The sequence below is a fragment of the Halichoerus grypus genome, chromosome 13 (genome assembly GCF_964656455.1).
Source record: "Halichoerus grypus chromosome 13, mHalGry1.hap1.1, whole genome shotgun sequence".
NCBI lineage: Eukaryota > Metazoa > Chordata > Mammalia > Carnivora > Phocidae > Halichoerus > Halichoerus grypus.
The window spans coordinates 94,087,824-94,112,408 of record NC_135724.1 but is presented as its reverse complement, the minus strand read 5'-3'; the positions used below and the strand labels follow the sequence as shown (position 1 = coordinate 94,112,408).

Below are 24,585 nucleotides of genomic sequence, written 5' to 3'. Positions count from 1 at the left end.
CACAGTCCCCCCTAAACCCTATAGTCAGGAGACCTCCTTCTTATGCCCCAGACAGCTTCTTCATGCCTTTGGGGAGGACTGCTGGAAGGACATCTCTCCCTAATGTGCCAGACAGCAAGCAAGCAGGCCTAGATTCTGCAGGTCAGCTGCCCCACACTGTCTCCATCGCCCTGGTCCTCCACAGAGCCAGCAGGGCCTGTGAGATGCCAGGAAGGGGCTCCTGGATGTTGCTCAGCGACCAGGATGCAAGAGAAGGGCTGACAGAAAGCACCCCCACTGCACACAACCTGTCGCCACTACCAAAGCCTATTCAGGTTTACGCTCCCGGACACCAGCCCAAGGGGCAAGACTGTTCCTGCGCCCTGTGCCCTTTCAGAAATGAAAACACCGCTTCGCGTTTTCAGGAAGTAGAACAGACGTACCTCTGAATTCAGGAGACAATGGAAAAGGAAGATGAAGAACCCCTGGGGAGGAAGAGAACACAGGATTAGGCCTCGCATTTTGTCACGGCACTTTCCGAGGCTCCCTCCCAAGGCCACTGGTGTGGCTCACTCCTGGGAAGCCTGCAGGTGAGCTGGGGGACAATCCTATGGTCTGGAGCCCCTGAGGATGGAGGGGGTCCTTGATCCCTCGGTGAAATCTAGCCTAGGGGCAGGCACCACTGTGACCTACTATGGTGTTGGGGCAAAGGTACAAAGACAGGCAGATTCCCAGACAGGACAGACCCAGGAATGAGGAAAACGCGGGGGATGGACAAGGAGAGGACGTCAGTCAACTAAACTGAGCCTTGGCGTCCTCCTCTCAGACAGCATGATAACAACAGTGGACTGGGCACGAGAATGAAGACGTCCCCAGAACTCTGCAGACGGCTTCGGTGCGTCCAGTGCTAGGCAGCCCCTCCCGTGGTTTATCTCAGTTACTGCCGAAGCTGCCCAGACGTGGGTCCAGTTACTGTTCCCATTTTATGGAGGAGGAACTGGAACGCAGAGAAGGTAAGTGAGGTACCCCGGGACCCAGGGCGTGTAAGGGCTGTGGCCAGGACAACGGATCACATTTTTCTGTAAACCACCAGAGCGAAACAACGCGTGCAGCTGATTACAAGTTAGAAGCCCGACACGCCTCCGTAAGATGCAGTCTGCTCAGGAGGACCCAGACCGCAGCCAGGGCTGCACGGGTGGGCCGTGCTCACACCCACCAGGGTTCAGCCGTGGCTCAGCTGTGTGGCTGTGGGTGGTGGTAGGCACTCACTTCCACCCTTTCTTGGGGGGGTGTGGGTTTGGGGACGCAGGCTCTGAGCACCCCAAGTCTCTGGTTCCCAGGCTGCTGCCCCTTCCCGGCCCCTCCATGACCCAGACCTGAGGAGCACTCCATCAGCATCCCTCTGCGCCCGGCTCCCTCTCCAGGGCCGCACACATGCGACTGTCTTCCCTTTCAGGCCCCAGGGAGCCTCCTGCCGGTACCGGCCAGCGTGATGAGGCAGCCCCGCTGCAAACGGGGGTGGCCCTGCAGGCCCCGTGGGCACAGACGCTGGTGCGTGCCCCGTCGGCACCTGTCTTCGGACCTCGGGCATGCCCGTGCGGCAGGAACAGAGGGGGGTCTCTGTCCTGCCCGGGTGGCAACCTGCTCCACACACCCGCTCGTAAGCTGACAGCCTGCCTGGCAGTCCCACAGCGCTCACCTGTAAGGAGTTGAGGATGGCAAATATGTACTGGAAGGCCAAGGCCTGGCTGTTGACAGCAAGCACACCAAAGACCCACGAGGTTCCCAGGATGGGCAGCAACACGGCCACGGCTTTTGCCGTCAACCTGAAAGAGAAGTGGAGATGGCCACTCTGAGGGACAGGCAGGTGAGGTGGGTCTAGGGGACTGCCCTCTCAATGTGAGGCCTCTGAAAGGGAGCAGACACAGCCCTGCTGGGCCCGGACCTGGTCTCCATCCTGCAGGGAACCCTGGGTGAGGAGTGGGCCGCTTGGGACCTGAGCCAGGGTCCCTGGCCGAGCCAGCAGCCCTGCCCCCGCGCTCCTGCTGCTGGCACTGGGCGCCCAGCAGCCATCACGCCCTCTGGGCACCCTCAGCTGATCACCCGGATCCAGCCGGCCCCAGCGCTGGATGGAAACGCTGACCCCAGGCACCCACGGAGGACAGCAGAGCCAGGGCTCCGGTGTGGGCCCAGCAGGGTAGGACGCATGCTCAGAACCAGCCTCACAGGCTGCTTCTCAGAATGTGGGTTCCGTGGAGTGTGGTCCCTGCTGTGTGTGCAAGCCCAGAGCAGAGCTAACGCCCAGCCAGCCCCCAGTGAGGGCCAGCCGAGCGAACGAGGCCAAGCCCACGTGGTCGCCGGGCTCCAAGCCGTTTCTGACAGACCTCGCAGTCTACCCTGACTTCTGAAGCAGCTCGGCTCTGCACACGGAGCTTGTGCACCCGGGCTTCAGAGGAGGCCTGCAGAGAGAGGTGCGCTGCGCTCAGCACTGGGCGCACGGACACACCTGCCTCCCTCGTGAGACCACGAGCTCCCACGGCTGGGCGGGGGCTGCACCGCAGCACCCCCTAAGTGCAGCAAAGCACCAGGGCCCAGCGGGCTCTCAGGAGCTGACTGCTGAATGAGGAATGAGCGAGCGAGTGAATGAGGGACAGACCGACCAGCGTGCACGCATCCAGCATCTCTGGGAGGAGGTGCACACGGCCACGCTGAGCTTCCTGGTGCGACACCCAGGACCCCGGCCCCGGCAGCTTCTGGCCACAAACCCCGAAAACCAGAGAATGCTGCTCACAGATCAGCTGCCCGGGGAGTGGCAGCCCCACGTATTCCTAAAGTCAATACAGTCAAAACACCCAAATCTGGGAAACAAAGCATCATGGACTATGTAGCTTCATCTTTACATCCTGGAAAATCCATATGGGAAAAGAGCCATCTCGAGAAATGGGTCTCAAATCATGCTGTTTTTTCTTAAACACTGAAGCATCGGAACAGACGATCTTGGGGAAGACGTGTCCAGCTGGAGGTCTCCGAGGCCTCTTCTTAACGCGGCCAGAGCTGTCGGGGTCCCCTCGTCACACACAGAAGGAGCAGGTCCCTGCACCGGGAAGAGGCCCTGGGCAGGTGGACGCACCTCATCCCGCTGCTCCCCGGGCCGGCCCTGCGTGGGGCTCAGTCCACATGAGCCTCCTCCCCGTCCTCCCACAGCTCGCGGGGTGGGGGTCCTCGTGGTCCTCAGCCTCACCCCTGCCCCCAGGAGCCTGGATCTCACTTGTGAAAACGGAATGTTCCCTGCTCCTCTCCGGGGAGTCTGGACTCCCCCAGGAAACAAAGACTGAGGAGGACGCGGAAGCCCCTTCAGGCTCCTAAGGAAGCACGTCGTCCTGTTGGTCACTGAGTGTGCAGTTGTTCCCCCAGAGGAAACGGCCACATTGAAACCGAGGGACGGGGAGGAGGAACGAGCCCAGAAGCCGACCAAGGATGCTGCAGGTGCCGACCCCCTGCCTGGTCTGGAGCCCGGGGGGACCGGGCCACACGGGGGACCCCAGAAGACAGTGAGAGGGCCCCACGGAGCCAGGCTCGGCCGCTGGAGGACAGAAGCCCCAGCACCGGTCACGCAGCCGGGTCACACCGCAGAGCCGCACGTCTGTCCAGAGACGCCGCCTGAGCTCTCCCGGGAGGAGCGCGACCCTGGGCCTTTGGGTGCAGGACACGGGAGGCCTCAGCGGTCGGGCCAGCAGCCGAGGTTCTGCAGAGACTCGGAAATGTGCTCCCCATGCCCAGTCCCTGACCCCGGGCCAGCCTCCACTCAGGGAGCAGAGATGCAGGGGTGGAGGGAGGGAGGCTGCTTCCCGGGGGCCGTGACAGGGGACGACGGGGCGCACGGTGTGGGGTGAGCTTGCGGCTGCCCTGGGCAGTGAGAGCCGCGGTCCCGGTGGGGTCGGGCTCAGACAGTGGAGCCAGGCCTTCTGCTGGAGACAGGGCTGGGGACACTGGCTGGTCCTGAGCCCGGCTGCAGGGAGGGAGGGACAGGGTCCTCCTTGGCCAGGCCACCGCGGGGCGGGGACAGGCCAGCCCCACAGGGCCAGCCCCTGCCTCCTCCCGCCAGGGAAGAAGAACGGACGTGCTCCCTGACCCGGGAGGCCCTTCCTGCCCCCACGGTGCTGCCCTCGAAGGTGTCCGGAGACTGAGAAACCCCCCGAGGGCCAGAGCTGCCTGTCAGCCCCATTCACGGTGTTGGGAATTCATCACAGGATAACTGTCTTATCGATTTGCTGCTGACGTATTTACTGCTTTTGCTCTCAGATCGGAAAAGATATAGTGTAGCTAAAGTAACTTAGCTGCCTACTGTCCCTGTCCTAAATGTTCACAGCGGCCCTCAAGTTCCCTGTGAGGAGCCACCTCCCCCACTTCCTGGCCTGTGGTTTGGGGGTGCTGAGTGCACCCCAGAGCCAGGACAGACCGTGGGACTCAGGCCTGGGTGAACTGGTCACTTCCATTCTGCTGTGACTGGTTCCGGGGTGGGCATGTGACTCGACCGGAGCCCCGGGCTCCAGGCTCAGGACCTCTGTCTGAACAGACGGGATGGAGGGTCTTCCCGTGTCACCAGGAGGCAGGTCCATCTGAGCAGGAAGCCGACGGGGGACACAGGGATGAAGGATGCAGGAGGAGCTGGGTCCCCTGGATTAAGCAATTCGAGACTCCCTCCTGGGCTCTGTGGATCCCTGTGTGGATCAACCCCCTTTCCTTCAGCCAGTTTGTGTTGGGTCTTCTGTCACTTGCAGTCAGTGCAGCCCTCACTGGTATGGGGTCAGGACCCCTCGAGGGCAGGGAGCGTGGGGGGAGTCCCTCCCCAGGGGGCCGGCCCTGGAGCACCTCGGGAAGTTCTACCCCGAGGAGGTTCCTCCTCATGACAGCCCTTTACAGACAGGAGAGCAAGGCACGGAGGGGGCTAATAGCAGGGGCTGAGACAGGACCAAATCTAGAATCTTCCTCCTTCGGTCCTGCAAGTGGCCTCTCACCCCAGCGATGGAGCAGCCCCCAGATGGCATCTAGTAGACCCCCTGCTTTATGAATGGGGCAGCAAGCCTGGTAAAGGGCTGGTCCTGGTCAGAGGTGGTGACTAACAGCCAAGCAAGGACTTGAGTCCCGGGCTCCCCAGTGACCCCCACCCCACTACCCCCAAGCGGCTCTGTGCAGGCAGGACCACCTCTGATGGCCCAGAGTCCAACTTACTTGAAGGCGCTGGGGTCCCCGTGTATCTTGTAGTTGTCGGCGCTGATCTGTGAAATGACCCTGGTCACAGCAACGAGGATGCCGACATTGACCTGCACAAGGGGAGGATCAGGACACAGTGAGGGCCACGGCCGCAGCTGCAGAGCCCTGATCCCACCCGGCAGCCGCCCATCCCGCGCCCAGGGCTCCGAGTGAGCAGGTGGCGTCTCTGCAGAAACCGACCCCCAGGGGTCCCTGAGCATCTCATGCCCCTTGGCGCGCGCAGCGGCACCTCTGGGAGCACATCTGTGCCGGCGAGGAAGTTCTGGCCCCAGCACAGCAAGGCAAGGCCTGGGGCTCAACCTCCCTCCAGCGTTGCTCAGTCTGTGCGCCCCCACACCACGTGCTCGTGCCCTGGCTTCCCGATCTGATGAGAAACAGTCGACACCCACGTGCGAACAGACCGTTGCGAGGACGAGGAATCCTACCCACAAGGCCCCGTGCACCACCTGCTCTTACTCCCGGCCCCACCCCGGCCGAGGCTGAGTGCACCTCACCCCTGCACCTGCCCAGTGCTCCCGTGGGTCATGGGCTGGGGGCGGGGCTGAGGGGTCTCTGCAGCGGCTCCGTCACAACCCGTCCCTCCTGCGTTAGCCCCACGGGGCCCCGGCCGAGCCCGGCAGCAAGGGGAAGCGAGCGCGGATTTCCTTCTGCTGCTGCTGCATTCAGGGCTGTGCTGTGGCCGGGACCCTCTCTTCCCTCTGGAAACCTCGGGAGGTCGATGCCAAAGTCGCTGAGGGGTCCAGCTCCAGGCCAGAATCCCAGGTGCACTTCCAGGCCTGACCACGGGCAAGGACAAGGCCTTCCCTGGCAGACCTCCCGGGAGAAGCGGCCCTCCCCACCCAGCCTGGTGCCCAGCAGAACCGGCCGGCACTGCAGGGCGTCCCGGGGGGCTGCGGGGCCTCCCAGCCCGGCGGCCGGTCCCACAGGGCTGCGTGCCCAGCCCAGGCAGCTGCGCCTGAGGCTCCTCACGGGGCCCCACCCTGAGGCCCCGCTGCCAACAGCACCTCACCCCGCAGTCCCCACAAACTCAGGGCTCTTCCACAGCAGCTCTTCTCAGGCCCCTCCTCCCCTCCCCGGCCACCTGTCCTCCAGGGCTCCGTGCGCCCCCTGGACGGAGCACCCGGGACGGCGGGGGTGGGGGGCGCTCCCCACTCAGCCCCAGCCTGCACTACTGCAATGCGCCAACGAAGGGTCGTGGGCAGCCTGGCTCCATGTCTCTGCCGACGCCTCCACCCCGGGCAGCTTGGCCCCTGGCTGCGGACCCCCGTCACCCCCCTCCTCTCCCACCTGCACGAGGATCCCAGCAGAAGTCCCCCAGCGCCAGGGAGGAGGAGAGGACTCACCGGCAGCGCTGCCCTCCCCCCCCCACCAGCCACGTTACAACCACGAGAAAACCGCACTCAGCCACGTGGAGGAAGGATGGGCAGAGCGCGGCCCCAGAGGTGCAGGGCCTGCATTCCAGACAGCGGCCGCTCACAGAAGTCCACGGACAGTCAGCTCTGAGAGCCGCGGGCCGTCACGTCGGCAGCACCCTGCTGCTCCCCGCGACCGGAGGCGGGGCCGCCAGGAGCACCCGTTCCACCGAGACTCAGCTGCTTTCCTGAATAAATGCTTTTTGGCTTTACGCTTTGGGGTAAAGTCTAGATTCTGAGGATTCCTGCAGGACTTCCCCTTCACTGTCCCCCAGAGTCCTGCCCCAGCAGGACCAACCGCACCAGAACACGCAGAAACCACCCATCCCGATCCAAACAGGCACCTTCTAAAATGCGTTCCAAACTGGCAAGCCCCCGTGGGTGCTTTCAGCCACTCGGACCGTTGGAGCGTATGTCCCCGGGCGGGAGCCCCTCCCCAGGGAGCCACCGTTCCGCGGCCCCGAGCACCACCTCACAGGGGCCTGGGCCCAGAGCCCAGCACACGTGGCAGGCGCGTGCTCCGGCCACGCCTGCTCTTCTGAAACCCGCTGTCTTCATCTGGAAATGAGGCGGGCTGTCTGAGAAAACGGGGACAACCCCAGACACAACCAGGGGTGCCCGGAAGGGATAAGAGGCAAGCCCCCCAACTGCTGGGCCAGCGTAAGGCTGGACAAGCGCAGCCCCCAGCCCCGAGTCTACTCAGCTGCTGTAGCACAAAACCCACCACAGCCGTGGCCGTGTGCCCAGGTGACTGTGAATGGGAGTGGGCAGAGGCCCACACTGGGCCACAGTTAGCAGATGCCCGCACTCAGCTATGAAACCCCGGAACCCCTTCCAGCCCATGCCCCCCACCTTGGCCCCAGTGCTCTCCCAGGTCCCCTGGGGGCACGGCAGCCCTCAAGCTGGCTCCAAAATGGAATCACCTGGGAGACGGGACAGGCCAGGTCCAATCAAACCAAAAACCTCCAGAGATGGGGCTCAGGTGGAAACCAGTAATTCCATGATGTGACGTGTTTGAGGACTGCTGGCCTTCAGGGTGGCTGGCGGGCCAGGAGCTAATGCCCCCTGAGCCATGGGAACGGGGGCACCCGAGAGCCTGGAGGACACGGGGTCGTCAGGACCCTGCGCTGGACCCCACACCATGGTGGCTGCTGGAAAAGGATCCAGGCAGGGCAGCCTCCGGTCCCCAAAGTCACGTTAAATCTCAGATCACCCGGAAATGTCTGGGACGTGGGCCGCTCTTGCCCCGGGCTCCGGATCTGGAGGGCAAAGGTCAGCACAGAGAACAAGGCCTGCGATGCTCAAGCTTTCAGTTACTTCCCTTCTTCACTCTCATCAGTAATGTTCCCTTCAGACCCCCTCCCGACGTCCACACTCTGACCCCGGGAATTCATTTGTCCAGGGGCCCAGAGTCTGTTCTGAGCCTGTTTCTACCTCTGGGTGGAGCAGATGAATGGTCTTCCCAGACCCCAGACGGCGGGTGGAGCTCGGGATCTCCGACTGCAGGCCCGTGATGCCCTAGAAGGCTGGGTGGGAAAGGGGTCATGGCAGAGCCTCAGGCAGCCCCGGGGACAGGGGACGGCCCTGGATTTGCAGGCTCGGTCACACACCACCGCCTACCTCCTGCAGTGAAAACAATTCACCGCAGAACACGGGCCCTAGTCAGAGCCCCTTGTTCGTGCAGTGGAGGGGTGCTCCGATCCACCACCCCGTGCCCTCCCCGACCTCTCGGCCCTTCCTGGAACAGGTGTGTGATCAGCCCTGGACGTGCACCCCCTGCCCTGCTTGGGGCTCGGCCCGGTCAGGCTCCTCTGGAGCTCCTCTCCCCCCAGGAAGCTCTTCTGTCCACGGTCCATCCCCAGACGGCGGCTCAGCCTCCCAGGGCGGCGGCCAGGCTGCAGGGGCCTAACGTCACCGCGACAGGGCCCTGAGCTGCTCCCACCCACCCTGCCTGCCTGCAGGCCCCACTGTCCGCCCCAGAACAGGGGTGGGTGGTGATGTTACTGGTTACTCTGTTTTCACCATGGACCCAACCAGAAACAGCCAGGGCTGCCACATCGACACAAGATCTCCGGTGTCTGATGCTAGCCCCGAATTCAAAGTGAAATACAACAACAACAAGGAAGCTGTGGGCCACACGGGACATTTCTGTGGGCAGACTCACCCCTCTGCAAGCTGTGAGGTGAACGCGAGCTTCCCTTCTCTCCTTCCACCCCACCCCCAGCACCAGGATGGTCTTCTCACCTCCTTTTTCTCCCGGACTCCCCAGAATGGCTCTCTTCTCCCCGGGGCCCCAGTCTGAAGCAGGATCTAGATCCCTACATGCTGGGGTCTCAGCAACATCTTCCCACGGGCTCTCTCTGCCCCTCGGCCCTCACCTACCTATCCAGAATGTGTCCCCCCGACACCCTACTCGTTCCCCTGGGGAAAGGCCATCCCAGGCACGTGAGGAGGACTCTGGGATGATGACAACTGGGAACGGCCTCCAGTACCTCCGTTCCTACAGCTCCTGCACAGAGAGGCCTGGGGGCTGGTGGGTGGGGTGGGGTGGGGCACCCCTGGGAGGGCAGAGCCTGCTGCCTGCAAGACCAGTGCTCCCAATATCACCTGCTGCTCCTCCTGGACACTGAAGGTCTGAGAGATGGGGACAGGACGTGTACATGTGGGTTAGCTGTGCCCCTCTACTCGCAAAATTACCCGGGGAGTGCAGAGGCCGGGGCTGTGGACAAGGCTGTGGCCAGGAGCTGTGGCCACGCTGTGGCCTATGAGGATGGAGCAGCCCTGGCCGCCCACAGTCCTGCACAAAGGAGCTGAGGGTGAACACCGACCTCACTCCCCTCCCACCCTCTGATCTCCTGCCGGCACCTCCACAGGCCAAACCTCCCCAAAGCCAGGAAGCAGGAGCGTGGTCCAGGTCCGTCCAGACCAGCCCCTGGGGCACGGCCAGGCCGGCAGGGGGATCCCGTTGGGAGGAGCAATGGACTAATGTCCATACCGCCCCAATCCCCCTGTTACCCAGCCCTCCCACCAGGGCCCCCACTGGGCCCCCAAAGCTCAGACCACAGCCTGGCCCTCCAGAGGCTGGGGCACTGGGGCCACGGAGGACCTAGGAGGCTCTGAAGTCACCCCCATCACCTGTCTGTCCCCGTGAACACCCCAGAGCAGGTGTCACCCAGCAGGACACAGGCAGAGAACAGGAGCCAAGTCAATGCCACGGAACAACGGGGCTGCTGTGTGGGGCTGACACCACCCGCTGTCCCCCTCATCCCAAACAGACAATGGAGGCACCACGATGGTGTCCCAAACTGTCCTTCTGGAAAGCCGTCGCCGGGAAGGCACTGCCTCACCAACGTGCAGAATTTTAATGAGGAGGGAATTAACAAGTCCTCGAGCATCCTCCCTCACATTCACTTCTAATTAACCACCAGGGCCCAGGGCCTCGGTTGGTGCCAACGAACTTGGACCAAAGTCAGCTGGGCTTTCAGATGAGGTGCCAGGGAAAGAAGCAGGGACAAGAGAAGGAAGGGTGTGGAATTTATGAGATCCCCACCCCATGCAGGGAGGAGCAGTCCAAGTCCCTGCTGACCGCCCTCAGCGGTGACCTGTCCTCAGATGGCAGGCTGGGAGGGCGATGGGGGGCGATGAATGAGGACACTGAAGGGACAGGTGTCTGGGAGGTGCCCCTTCCCTGTCAGCATGGTGCCCCAGCTAAGGCGGGACTCCACACCCTTCAAAGGCAGCAGCTCAGAAGCAGTGCCATGGCCTGGGTGACTGCCCTGGGGTATGTGGAGGGCACGTCCTGGGGTCTCAGCAGAAGGGGTGCATGTGGAGAGCCTGTCCTGGGGTCCTGAGACAGGGGTGCACATGGAGAGCAGGTCGAGGGTCCCAGCATGGGAGGGTGCACATGGAGCACATCTGGGGTCCTGGCCCAGACAGTGTGTGGAACGTGGGTTCTGGGGTCCCACCTGGGGTCCAGGAGATTATATATGTGGATTTGCACAGGGTGGGCAGGAAGGGTCTGGGGAGGCCCTTCTGTGGGCCACCCCCTCCTGATATCAGTGCCCAGCACTGCTGGGGAGAGATGTCCAGATGGGATAGCAGAGACAGCCCGTCCCTGACCAGGCCTCATGCCAGATACACGCCCACGTACCAACCAGGACGTGAGCACTAGCATCCTTTTCCTCTACAGATCCCCACGGCCTCCTGGGGACCCCCAGCTCTGGCCCCTGAGCATCCAGGTGATGCTGGCCAATCATCCGCTTCCATCCCCAGTGACTGGTTCTGGGACAGACATGTGGCCCACAGCAGCCCATCAGAACCGCTGTGGGACTTCTGCGGGCACCACTGGGAACAGTTTCCCTCCTTGCTCTGTACCGCACACCCAGAGGACGTGTTGTGTCCCCGCCAGGGAGAGTCTGCCTGAGATGCAGCCAGCGCAGAGGCAACGGGCCATGGGGCAAGCAGGAGACACCTGCTGACATCACTGAGTGCCTGATCCCCTGCGCTCCCCAGGACTGAGCCTTCCCTACCTACAGGGGATTGACTGGTTGGTTTTTCATTGCGTTCAATTAGCCAACATACAAATACCTACAGAAGATTTAACCTGGTTTGTGTTCCTGGGGAGGAGGGAGAGGGGAGGAGAGAAGGAGCAAAGGGAGGAGGAAGGGGAAGAAGGCGGAGGGGGAGGGCAGGAACAAAGAGGGGACAGGGAGGGGAGGAGAGAGGGGGAGGAAGGGGGAGGGCAGGGGCAAGGGGGAGGGAAGGGGGAGGGGTTAGGAACAAGGGGAGGAGGACTTCCACACTAACACCACCCCCCCACCCCCCTCCCCGGCGCCCCGCTCCAGGCCCGGCGCCTTGGGCTGCCCCTGGGCGGAACCGCGAGCACCATCTCTCCCGCACCTCCTCCCGGCGCAGGCGGGCACACGTCACGGAAAAGCACTTCCACGTCTCAGGGGAGGGTCCTACATTGAGCCTTTCTTACTAACACTGACTTCCTGGGAAGCACCTGCGAGGACACCTGGACCCCCTCCCCGAGGAACACCAGGGACTTGGCCCACAGGAACCGCCCGCACGACCTCGGCGCCGCCGAAGCTCCCCGGGTACCGCACCTGCGCACCCCGAGTCGGGAAGAAGCGGGTATCCGTGCCCAGACCCGACGAGGGCGCACACCTGCCGGGCGGAGAGGGGCTCCCCGCCACCGCCCAGGGCCCCTGCCACGCGTGCGCCGCCCCTCCTCTACGAACTGCACCCCGATTTTCTCGTAACTTCCTCCCCCACCTGGAGTCCACGTGCTTTTCGGGAACTTGGACCCCGAACTCCAGCCCCAAGGATAGCGCCGTGACCCAGGCCTGGCCAATCAGCGCTCTCCGCTCCTCTAGCTCGTGAGAGCTGGCCAATCAGAGCACTCCCCTCCTCTAGCGGCAGCAAGGGCTGGCCAATCAGAGCATTCCCCTCCTCTAGGCGCAGTGAGGGGCCGATGATGGGCAACGTTCGAAGCCAGGCCCATCAGAAATGATGAAAGTCAACCCAGGGCTTTCGTGAGAAATGTAGGAGGAACAACGGCTAGAAGAGCAAAGGCTGTTTTTAGAATTTTGTGAGATTCCCGAGCTCTTTACAGCATCAGGGTCCCCCACCTGAGGACGGAGCCCCCTGGCCGGAAGCAGGAGCCCCCACCCTGTGCGGCAGCCTCACTTGAGCACTGGGCCAGGCAGAGCAACTAGCGGGGCCCCTCGGGTCGCATTCTGTCCCCCGTGATCTCGGGAATTCTGCGGGGTGGCCCCCCCAGACGTGCATGACCGTCCCTGTTGCGGTTGCGGCGGCAGGTCGAGAGCGAGACCCGGGAGGGAAAGACCCCACCGGCCCACACTGCCAGTCACAGGATGCGTGCACCTGTGCCGCCCCACACGCCATCTGGGCACTACACGCCGGGGGGGGGGGGGCTGCGACAGGCTGTGGACGGGGTCGCAGGGCCCACAGCGCCCAGCCCCTGTGCTCCCACAAGCAGGGACTTACCACTATGATGGACAGCGCAGGGGCCACGAAGGCCCAGACAGCGCCGCTCGTGGTGGACAGCCAGCAGCTGTGGATGGAAGCAGAGCGTTAGGTCCACCGCTGTTCTCTGCCCCGGGGGCTCTGGGCACCTCCACCCAGAACAGTTGCCTAGACAGTATCTTCTTCCACTACGTGGCCCATCTGAGCAGCCAGAATAACACTGAACCCCAACAGATGTCTCTGCATCCTATCCACGATGATTTCCTGCCTCTCATTCTTGGGGTGAACAGTCCTCGTGCCTCTCTGCCCCCCTTCCTCCCCTGACAGCTCCAGGACCAGGACAGGGCACGGCACCTGCTCTGAGGAGGCGGCATTTCTGGGAAACCCACGGCGAGTCTGAGTGGCCCCTCTGCAAGGTGCACGGCCAACCCGGGCTCCCAAAGGGGGGCGACTGCACACAGAAAGCTGTGCATCCCCACATTTTCCTGCAGAATTCGACATCCAGGAGGGTCCAATGGTCCTATCCTCTCAGGAAACGGGGAGCCCCCTGAACCTCTGCTGGGGGGGGGCGGAGAATGCCTAGGGCACAGTTGGGGCTTTCTTGCTCTCTCTGGCCTCCTTACTGCCTGGCCTGGGTGGGGGGGCAGCCCCGTACAGACAGACGGTGCCCCCAGAAGAACATGGGACGACAGGGCAGCTGCTGGGGAGGGGAGACTCACAGTGGTCTTTTCCCTCCTGCCAAACACAAGAATGTGTCCATTCACTTACTTTTTATTTGTGCCGTAACTGTTCATGGCACATGACACTGAAATGATACAGATCAAGAGAGGAAAACCTGCGGAGAAAGAGAGCAGGAAATCATGGCCGCTTGCTTCGAGAGCCCTCATTCCTCAGTCATTCATTCCTCTGCGCCTGGTGTGTGTGAACTGCGAGCAGGAAGTGCTGAGGCGCAAGCAGCCGGCCTCCGGGAGCCTCAGTCTAGACGGAGGGCTGACTCACCCTCACGCACACGCACTCACATGCACCCACACGCGCACCACGCACGGAACTCAGAATCCTATCCCTTACAAATCCACGCCTGTTTCTGAAAACGACCCATCTGGCTGCCGGGACAGCAGCACGTCCTGGGGGCCTCCGTCCAACCCGCTTGCCCCGCAGCGGCCTCTCCCCTGCTCCCCTGCCCTGAAAGAGGGGGGCCCAGGGATCCCTCCACCTGCTGGCTGGCTCCTCAAGGGTACAAGAGAGAAAGGGCTCCTGACGAGGAGGCTGCATTCTGCTTGTTCCCAGAGCGGAGGCTGGGCTGGTGACCATGCACGAGTGCCCCCCAGCCTGCACTGAGCCTGCGGCCGCAGAGAAAACAGACCAGCCTGCTCCTGGCTCTGCCTGGGCGCCTCCCAGCAGCGGCTCCCGGCCTTTCTGGCTTCAGTCTGAACAGGCTTGAACAGGAGTTTCCTGGAGAGCTGTCCTCTCTCTGATCCACTGCTTCCATGTCTAAATAGTTCAAATACATTACAGAACGTCCAGGCCTCCACAGAGGAGACCCACCGGCCTCTGGGGAGAGGTGGCCAGGCCGGGGGCCTCTCACAGTGGCCCTCTGTCACACGAGTGTCCCACAGGGGAGCACGACCTAAGAGAAGGCAGACTTCTCCCTGGGGCTGCACACGCTGGGCTCCTGCCTGGACGGACCCAGAGCCACAGGAGACGAGCCGGCTCACTGGGACCTGACTCCAGGCCAGCGGCCCACTCCCTGGGGGCCTCCGTGTCCACAAATGTCCCAGGGCATCCTCACTGCCTGGCTCATTTGTGGGAGGATCACATGGCACCTGAGATGGTGAGAGCTCGGGGGAGGCATCAAGCCCTGGGCACCGTCAGCCACTCAGCACCCGAACAATGCCACCAAGGCCCCCCAGTTTCACTGAGGAAGCGCAGGCCGAGGGCCATCCTTCCTCTGGATCCACAGCACAGCAGGCAGGCACAAGGGCCCCATCCTGGTGGGTTCTGGAAGGTGTGGCAAGGACCCGAGGTGCCGGGGGAGATGGGTTTCAAACTTGGTGGTCAAGGCCCACACCCTCCTGCCCCAGTCCTGGCCCGAGTCGGAGGCTGGCATCTCTTCCCTGCCTGAAGTAAAACGGAGGAGTCAAAGGTTCTTTTTCTGCATTCACAACTCATTTGATCCCAAACGCAGTGCTGGGGGCTCCCTTGTCATTTCTTCCCGTGTCCGCCTCCCGGTGCCCAGGCCACCCCATGGGGCAGCGACAGAAGCATCTGCCTGAGCAGAGGGCAGCCCCACTGTCTGTGGTCTCTGAGGCAAGTGGCAGGAGCCCAGCATGTGGCTGTGTATGTACTTTTTTTTTTAAGATTTATTTATTTATTTGAGAGAGAGTGCCTGGAGTGGGGGGAGGGGCAGAGGGAGAGAACCCGATGTGGGGCTCCATCCCAGACCCTGAGATCACGACCTGAGCTAAGACCAAGAGTCAGATGCTTAACTGACTGAGCCACCCAGGCACCCCAGTGTGTGTGTTCTTAAGAAATATTTCAGAGGTGGGAGGATGAGGATGCAGGAAAACAGCCAGTAGGAAAACCTGGGCTCTGGGGCCACGGGACACCTGGGTCCGTTCCCAGAGCCACCTGACCTGCTGTGTGGCCTCGAGGAAGTGCCTGACCCTCTCTCAGCCTCCATGGTCTCCCTGCGGAAGTGGAGGTAAGAGCACCCTGCTCCCCCTCTGTGTGAGGATCCCCTGTGTTGTGGCCACGTGTGTGAAGGACGAGGCGCTCCACGCATCAGCGCAGTCCCTATAATCATCTGCACTGTCACTAACCAACTCCGGCCCCTCTCCCGCTGTGGCCATCCCGGTAGCCGTGCAGGCACATACGGGCTTCTGCACAGTTCAGGGTCCGTCTGGCCCTGTCGCATGGACACATACTTTGTAGAGTGGAAGACGCACTCTCTTTGGAATGCGGTGGTGCTTCTCTGGCCCGGGGAGGGGCCGTAGGAGCCACGGCCAGGACAGAGCAAAGAGCCCAGGGAGCGGATACCAGGAGACCTGACACAGGGGCGGCGGCCTCACAGAGAAGGAGGCCGGAGACAAGTGGCCTGCCCTCCTTCTGCCACAGGCTTCCGGATGCTTCTTTGGGCGTGGGGGAGGCTTGTTGCCCAGAGGCTGCTGGGGCCACCAGGCTCGTTCTGGGCCACGGGTCGTGGACAGAAGGGACATGTGCCTTTACAGGCAGAGTATTTAATTCCCAGTGTGAGGCCCTTCCACGTCCTCTCCTCTCCCCCCAGCAACCAGCAACAGTTCCAGGCGGCAACCCCTCCACGTGGGACTGCCACGAGCACAGCCCCGCCCACCGCCACGGCCACGGGGGACACGGAGCGGAAATGGGAAGTGAAGGCGTGTGGCTTTACAGCAAGCAGAGCTGGGCGCTGCTTGTTCCCGCAGTGCTGGGCGGCCCAGACCAGCGCCCCCGCGCTTCGCACCGCCCCGGCTCCCTGGAGCTCCGAGCAGCCCGGGGAAAGGCGGCTGCAGTGAACCACGATTCGGTGCGTGCCCCAGATGAGTGGGAGCTCACCAGAGAAAGTTGTAACAGGAAAAGAAAGCAGTTACGTTTCTCTCACTTCTGAGTTGGTCATCGGACACGCACATCCACAGTGGGGATGTGCAAACTCAAACATTCCGCACAATCTCCTCTCCTCCTCCCACGGGGACGCTTCGGGGGCAGAGATCACGGTTCACTCACCTTACAGGTCTGACCTAGGGCCTGACATCTAACAAAACCTCAAGTTACGTTCTTGACTTGAATACCTCCAACCCCCAACTCAGCTTCAAAACAGTCCCATGGGTCTCAAGGCCAGGGAGGACTCTGCGGGAAGAGGCCTCTGTGCAAGGGGGCTCCCTGCAGCGGGGTCTCCCCGCACCCTGGCTCAGCCTCCAGCTCTTCTGCATTAGAAACTGAAGGTTGAGAGGGCCCAGCTGCGTGCAGACTGTCTGTTTAGGCCCAGAGCGAACCCCACCCCAGTCAGAACGAGAGAGCCCCTTCCGGAGCCCTGAAGACATCCCCCAGGGGCAAGCTGACGTGCAGATGGCGGCGGGCTGCCAGTCCGGCCCAGGGCTCCCTCTGCAGAGAACAGCATCAGGGGCTGCACCCTCACACACCTGCAGGGACTAGGCTGGTGGGAGAAACTACACCGTCCCAGACATGCTGTCAAATAGGATTGTAAACTCGGGGTTCCCAGATCACCTCACTTTTCAAAAGATCTCTGTAATTTCTACAAAATCTCAAAATGTTTAAATATTGGTAAAAACAACTCTTTTTTTTTCTCCAATACTGCTGACCAAATAAGAGCCCGGGGGGCTCAGGCTCCAGGGGTGCTCACAGGCTGGATGTGGGACATCCTGGCCGCCGCAGGCAGCTCCCTGCGTGGGCCCAGCAGTGGGGGGGGGGGGGGGGGTGGCTGCAGAAAGCCAGGAGGGTGCAGAATGTACCTCCCTCACCCCAAACACATTACATCAAGCAGCTCAAAGCACAAAATAAACATGTTTATCTGCTTCCTGCACAACGAGGGCTGTGAAAGTTAAAACCATCTGAAGAAACCCAGGAACAAGCAGCAGGTCGCTGATGCTGGACGAACACTTTCTCGAAAATGCAAGCATGGCAGGGGTCAGTGACACGGCCCACTCTGCACAGACTGGCAGGAAGGAGGCACTCCTCGGGGTGGGGTGCGCAAGAAGGAAATTCATGGAGTCAAGTCAGTGGGGAGGGGGCTTCCGGAATGCAGCCGTGAGCGGTCCACAGACCCACCCCTCAGTGAGACAAACCTAACTGATAAAATTAGTCTAAAAAGACTCCCAACCATTGAAAGTCTGTACATTTTCGTAAGGCCATACAACAAATTAAGAAAGACTAACTTAAGAAAACCTACTAAGTCTTGATAAGAACAGAGGGTCCATGACACTCGACTCGAGCCATGACTTGCTCCACCCCAAGGAGACAGGCCTCCCCCACTGGGCCCCTCAGAGCTACACTATCTCATGGGGGTGGGCCACCTGCATTTCTCCTTGCAGAAGCTCTATCCCAGGTAAGAGCAACAGAGATCAGAGCTCCCTTCCTCCATCCAGCCGCAACCCATAGTGTGCAGGACCTGTCCCTGCCGTGACTCATGGAGAACACAGGGCCCCGACTGCCCTCCCCTAAGAGCACTCACAGGGCAGAGGTTCCACACTGGAAGAGGCAAGCTGACCTCAGAGGCTGCCCACCCCGCCAGGGCCGTGCTCTAACGCTGGGGTGCTGTCCAAGAGAAATGAGCCGCGGTCCCCGCCCCAGCTCCAGAGCAGCGCCTCAGGGACTCTTCCCAGGTATGGGGGAAACAGACCATTAGCTCAGACAACTCCAAAGCACTCTCCATGGGAACTGATTTGTTTTGGAACAGAGCATAGGGAAGTTCAAGCCTAAGAGCATCTGGCCTCTTGGAGGCGTGTCATATGAAGGTGAAATCACATCCAACCTACTCCCAACTGCCCCATCCTATCCCCCCACCCTCACCTGCCCCGTCCCACCCCCACCGGCCCCATCTCATCCCCATCCTATCTCCCCACCCTCACCTGCCCCATCCTATCCCCCCTATCCTCACCTGCCCATCCCATCCCCACCTGCCCCACCCCATCCTCACCTGCCCCATCCCATCCCCACCTGCCCCCTCCCATCCTCACCTGCCCCCTCCCATCCCCATCCTCACCTGCCCATCCCATCCTCACCTGCCCATCCCATCCTCACCTGCCCCATCCCATCCCCACCTGCCCCCTCCCATCCCCACCTACCCCATCCTATCCCATAGTAGTAGCGGTGCTTGCTGTTCTCTGAGCCGAAGACCTTGATCACCATGCTGTAGAGATGCAACCCTTCCACCAGCATCCACGCAAAGGCGCTCAGGAAGAAGTAGTGCAGGAGCATGGCCATCACCCGGCAGGGGACCTAGGATCAAAGACACAGAGGGGACATCTCTCTGGGTGTGAGCAGTGGGCGGTTCCCGGCATCTCTGGTCACATGCCCTCATCCCCCCCCCCCACTGAGGGGAGGGGAGGGGCCCTGGCTCCCTTTCTAGTCCCGGCGGTTCCGGTACAGTGATTGGTTCAGGAGAGCGCAGGGAATCACGCCCGGCCAATCAGCATAAAGGCTCAGGTCCTCTGAAGCAGGATTGGCTCGGGCTGGGCACGTGAGCAGACCAGCCCAATGGGGTGGGCTCTGGGGAATGGGCGGAGCCGTCAGGGAGCGAGCCTGGGAACCTGGCGCTTTGCAGACACGTGGGCCCCGCAGCTGCGAGCAGGTCCCTAAGCCGGACCTGCGCGCCCCTCTGGCGGCCCGGTACCCATGTCCACATGGGGTCGGGAAGGGGGCGGAATGATGGGAGGGAGGAAAAATAATAATACGTTTAAATACCACCTTCAAAACTTTTAATAGAAAGGAGAGAAAAATAAAAGAATTAAAGATAGAAACCCAGGGACTGCGCGATTTTTGTCGGGCACCCCACGCTCTGCTGTCCCAGACTCCCCGAGATATCAGCTCATTCTCGGGACAGCATCGTGTCCCCGGCACCTCGTTTCCCAGGCGTGGCTGGAGGTCCCTAATCTGCCCCACTGCGCATCGGAGGCAGGTGTCACATGCGCAGCGCTCCTCGCTGCGGCCCCTTCCCGGGGGTGTCCCCGCCCACCAGCCGCTCTGGGACTGGACCCCAAGGTCACTCTCCGTCCTCCGCGGGGCTCATCCCACAGGCACCTTCCTCGAGCAGGACTGCTCGGAGCCCTGCCCCGGGCTTCAGACACACGGGGCCCCGAGGTCCCCGCCAGGGTGATGGGAGCCCGGAGCCTCCGCAGACCTGCTTCCCCTCCCACGGCCTTCCCGCGGTGGGGCCTCATCCCTCCCGGGGCCAGGGGCGGGGGGGGGGGGCGAGGAAACCTGTGCAGGCAGCAGCCGCATCACCCGAATGCCTGATGGAAATTCGGAATTCCAGGCCCCGCCCAGAGCTACAAACCCAAATCTGTGTTGTAAGAAACCCGGAGGGCTGACGCATCCAGAGCATGAGGCTGGCGCGTGCCTGGTCCCTCCACCGCCCATGCGGGGCTTTTAGATGCCCCTCCGCGCCCCTAAACCTGCGAGGGGGATCTTGCGGCCCAGGAGGGTGGATCTCTCCCTCGGCAGCAGCCCCAAGACAGGCAGGTGGGGGCTGAGGACCCTGCGGCAGAGAGGACAGGAAGTTCTGCTGACCCTCACTACTGTAGGATAAAGCGCTCACTCTGCGTGAGCTGATTCTGTGAGTTTTAAAACTACCGACCCGTACTGCTCTGTTCCCCAGAACCCCTTTCTCCTTCTCTCCCGGTGGGAGCAAGCAGGAGTCTGCTTCTCCTTCCCACCCCAAGCCTGGGTCATTTGTTTTAGCTCTTAACCTTCTGGGGTTCTAAGACTTCCTACATCCCTAGTACAAAGGGCAGGGAAAAGGTGGGCCTGGGTCTTCACATTCCTCTTGCCAGCAGCAAGCAGAGGTGGCCGGGGGTTTGTGGTCAGTGCAGCAGTGAAAGGCAAGACTGCAGGGGGCCGACCCTTACCAGAGTCATCTGTCACCCACTCCCACATCTAGAAGCAAGAGGCTAGGGCACCGCCCCGGACGGCCTGTCTCCAGGACCCGAGGGCCGCTCTGTGTCAGCTCTCCGCGCCATGCCGGGCACCCGACCAGGGCTGGATGGTGAGCTGACACAGAGCAGGAGAGCCAGCGTCTCTGCTACCGAGCGGACGGTGGGCAGAGAACCCAGCTCAGACAGGCTTTCTTCTGTGCCTCTCCTGGATGAGCCCCTGCCCGACTATCTGGGGCATGTGGCCTGAATTCTGAGTTGAAGAAACTAGCAGAGGGTGCCAGCCCCGGTGACCTCAGAGGGAGGAAGGAGAGGGGCAGAGAGGGCCTACTCACTGTGCCAGGCTTGAAGCTGAAGCTGACCAGCAGCAGGATCTGGGCCACTAGGATGGCGAAGGACAGGTTGGCATGGATGTGGCAGCGCTGGTTCCGAATGGTGCTGACGGAACTGAGGGTGGGGAGGCAGGGGTGAGGCCCAGGCCCAGTGCCACCACTGCTGCTCCCTACCACTCCTGGGCTCTGTAAAGGCCCGCCCAGATGCCGTCTCTGACTCCTCAATGGCTCCCTACTGCTCTTGGAAAGGCACCAGCTCCCATACAGCGTGCCCGCTGCTTCCCTCTTCCGGGCCCTGCTTGCACTCAGCCTGTTCCTGCTCCGGCTCACGATGCCCCATTCTGGCTCACAAGCACCCCAGTCCTCTCCAGGCTGCGGCCTTCACACCAGCCGTGCCTCCCTGGGAGAGGACTTCCACTGGCGAAGTGTGTGCTCTGCTTCTGGGCACTTGCTCCAGCCGCCCCCCCCCACCTGCCCCCTCTGGGTCCTGTCCTCAGAGCAGTCCGCCTGGCTGTGGCGGGCTTCCTGAGCAAAGCTGGGGGACGGGGGAGCCAAAGAATGAATGTCTCAGCTCAACGCTGGTGCGGGCTCCTCCTGCCAGGCTCGGCTGCCGCCACCCCTGCCCCCCACAGTCCCTGGAGTTTTGGGGGAGCTGAGGGCCTCTCCCTGCAGATCGTGCTGCAGCCCCCGACCCCGGGAGCCCACAGTCACAGCCAGGCCAGGTGCCGGGTGTCCTCAGGGAACCAGAGCAGGTGAGGAGGGGTGCTGGGCTCCAGCAGGAACCCCCAGAGCCTCACCTCCCCTGCACAGGACGGGGAGGGGAGACAAGCTCCCAAGCATCCCGTCCGGTGTGAGGCCAACAGCCCTGAGCAGTGGCCAGTGTGTCCTTACAGTCATCTGTCCACACAGACTTCAGTTTTCCATCCCAGTTCAGAAAGGGCCACGGAGGGACTCAGCTGCCACCCTCCCCTGGGGATGCACAGGCTCCCTTGAGCTCTGACCACATGTGGCTTCAGTGGGAGGGGCAGGAGGCCTCTGGGAAAGAGCCTTCCTGCCTCTCCAGCTGACACCAGGGAACCCCCCTACAGGGCTGTGACTTTGTCATCTTCGGGTAGGGGGTCCTCCGTTCTGGCTCTCGCCCGCCCAAGGGCCAGAAAACCTGTGGGTTGGTGACCCTTCCAGAACTTTCCAGCTTGACTAAAGCAGGGTGCCCTCCTGCCTCCCTCCTCTCTCTTCTCTAGCACCCCAACCCCTCCCTGCACCCCAGATCTCAAGATGAAAGGTGACTTTGGAGCAGCTGTCCCCCTGGAATGCACCACGTGCAGGTTCTCAAGGAGGCCAGGCCTTCGCGACCCTCCAGACACATACTGGGCCGGAAACCGAAGTGGGGCAGGCTTGCACTGACATTTCCCGGAGAGCACCAGACCTCCCCGGACACAGACACGGGAGAGAGCAGAGGATGACTCACGACAGCATGGCGAAGGTGACCAGCGTGAGCACTAGGCAGACCAGGGACACGGAGCAGCCGATGTACGTGATGGACGAGAGCGCCATCTGGTGTTCACGTGTGAGCTGTGTGGGAAGCAGAGCAGACGCGTCTGCACGGGTCCAGATCCCGGAGGCCAGAGGTGACCGGGCTCCCGCTGGAGAGGGCCCCAGGGCTGGCGCACAGCTGACTCCCAGGGAGCCGCTGTCCCGGCGTGCACGTGGTGGGGATCAGCAGGTCCTGCCTCTCCCCCCAGATGCCCTGTTACCACCACCGACGAGGTCCGGTCCCTTGGGTCAGCCCTTGGATTTACACTGGAACGCTCCACTCGAAGGACCACGCTCAGATTCCTCCACCCCTCCGGCTTCCATCCTGCTGATGCCCAACTCCTGCCCTCCCACCCCGTCCCCACTCCTGCCGCCCAGCCGTGCCTCCTAGTCTAGCCTGCAGCATCTGGGGTGGATTTAGACCCGGACCCAGGAGCCATAGGAGGGCAGTTGAAGACCTGGGAGAGGGGCCGACTCCTCCCTGAGGATTCCCTGGATGTACAGGTCTCAAGTGTGTAGAGCCGAGCCAGGGACTCGAGCCGAGCCGTCTGAGAGCTCGTGTAGAGTCGGCTCTCATCCCTAACATCCACTAGCTCAGAAAGGAACCTGGTAAACGAATCAGATGCAAAGCCACGAAGGACGGTGACACAAGCCACAGCTCACCTAGCAACACCACCCCAAGTGGTGGCTCATTCAGCTCCGGGAGCTGGAGCCTCAGATCACACTCACTTGACCCTGGGCTCCTTGACACTCCGTGCTCTGTGAGCCACGTGCCTAGGAGACCCGCTTCCCCACGCCCGGCCCTGCAGAGGTCGCTGCTGTGCTTCCTGCTGAGGCTTCCGGCGGTGTGTGCCTCAGAGCCCCTGCCCATCGCCGATGTCCGCATCGCCCCCCCCCCCCCAGACACCAGACATCAAGGTCCCTCCAACCTCGGCCTCGACACCCTGGGGCCTTCGCCTCGGCTAGGCCGCCCCCTGGCCCGCTCATCAGGATGTAATCAGGAACAAAAGGAGGCAGCTCAGGATGTCTGAGAGCGTCGGGAGGCCCCAACTCCACAGACTGGGGACAGTAAGTGGATCGCGCAGGGCAATCTGGGAGCCAGCGGGACTGCGCCCGAGGATGGACAACTTAATGGGCTTTATTTCTTCCAGATCTGTGAGTCACCGCTGGTCAACTCACTCCCCAGGGGCTACAAAACACTTCAGAGCCTTGACCGAATGGAGGCGGGGAAGGAGCAGCCTGGAGCCGGCAGCCCTAGATGCAGGAGGGGCGAGCCCCCATTCGTCACCTCCTGTTTGCCCACGACTTCCCTAAACAGGAGGAATGCACGGGGGCCCTGTGTTCCTACAGCAACATTCTCGGCCACATCCCAGGATCTGGGCCCCCAGCTTCCCCCTGTGCAGATGGGCTGGCCGGCAGCACTCGGATTCATCAGACAGCCCGGGAAGGTGGACATGAATGTGGTCCTGGCGCCACCTCCTCACGCCACCCACGCCGTGTGGCCTGAGACTCTGGCTCCCGCAACGTGTTGTGAGCAGGGCTCCCTGGACTGGTGTCTCCGGTGTTAGAAACGGTGAGGGAGAGCCGCATTCTCTGTCCCTCTAACGACTTCAGGGGAACACGAGCAGTGCAAGTCTTGTGAGAAATCCTGCAGGTAAAACCCACACAGCCAGCGATGTTTACCTCGGCACTTCTCGCATCCTCTGGAAGAGGAGAGGAGACGCGGTGCCCGCCTCCAGAGACGGTTCTCGAAGTGCTCTTACAGAGAAGATGTTTTGGGGAATAAAACCACACACGAAACACTAATATTAAACCAAGAATGTCCTCTTTCTTTGCTATCATAGATAATTGGAACGTCTCGTCACCATCACAATGGCCTCTGCCTGGAGAAGGAGGGAGGCATCAGATTCAAGGGTTTATGCACATCACGGACCCTCAGCTCTTCACAGTAACTGAGGTCCACCTCGGCAGCCCCCACCAAGTGGAAATGAATTTAATAGCCATGGAAATACGAGCATGTGCCTGGCTCCATGACACCTTCACCCCTTGGCCTCTGGGACGCCCTCTCCCCGGTCTGTGAATCTCCACAGCGCGCCGTCGCCACCTAGATCTTTCTCCCGGGAGATGGAGAGCTCACTCTGACGGAACTCTTACTGCTTCACGACCACGACTCTGGGAACCCTCGCGCCAGCAGTGTGTGCTGAATGCCGGGGGCGGGGGGAGCTCTCGCCTCCTCCCCCGGCTCCCTCACTGTCCTCCACGGAAGACGTACCTAATCCACATGCACGTGCACGCCTGTCTTGTAGAGACAGCAGGACGTTGCCTCTGCCGCTCACAGACGTGGGGGAGGCCCCAGGGGCGAAGATGGGCAGGCTCCTGGCGCCGGGCAGAAGCTTCCCCGCATGAGCCCTGCAGCCTGCCAGCCGCGCACGACATCCCCGC

The 24,585-nt window shown here is 62.1% G+C and overlaps 1 protein-coding gene across 2 annotated transcripts in view; it reads right to left on the bottom strand.

Annotated features, from left to right (window-relative positions):
• ADGRD1 (adhesion G protein-coupled receptor D1) overlaps positions 1-24,585 on the bottom strand; it is a 125,766-nt gene that overhangs the window by 4,166 nt on the left and 97,015 nt on the right. For both annotated transcript variants that reach the window (XM_036106521.2, XM_036106522.2), the window contains 8 exons: positions 22,079-22,182; positions 20,614-20,725; positions 18,473-18,626; positions 13,425-13,491; positions 12,678-12,744; positions 5,212-5,303; positions 1,679-1,805; positions 423-464 (listed from right to left, as the gene is read on the bottom strand). In XM_036106521.2, coding sequence (XP_035962414.1) covers positions 423-464; positions 1,679-1,805; positions 5,212-5,303; positions 12,678-12,744; positions 13,425-13,491; positions 18,473-18,626; positions 20,614-20,725; positions 22,079-22,182 — 765 coding nt within the window. The remainder of the gene's footprint in view (positions 1-422; positions 465-1,678; positions 1,806-5,211; positions 5,304-12,677; positions 12,745-13,424; positions 13,492-18,472; positions 18,627-20,613; positions 20,726-22,078; positions 22,183-24,585) is intronic.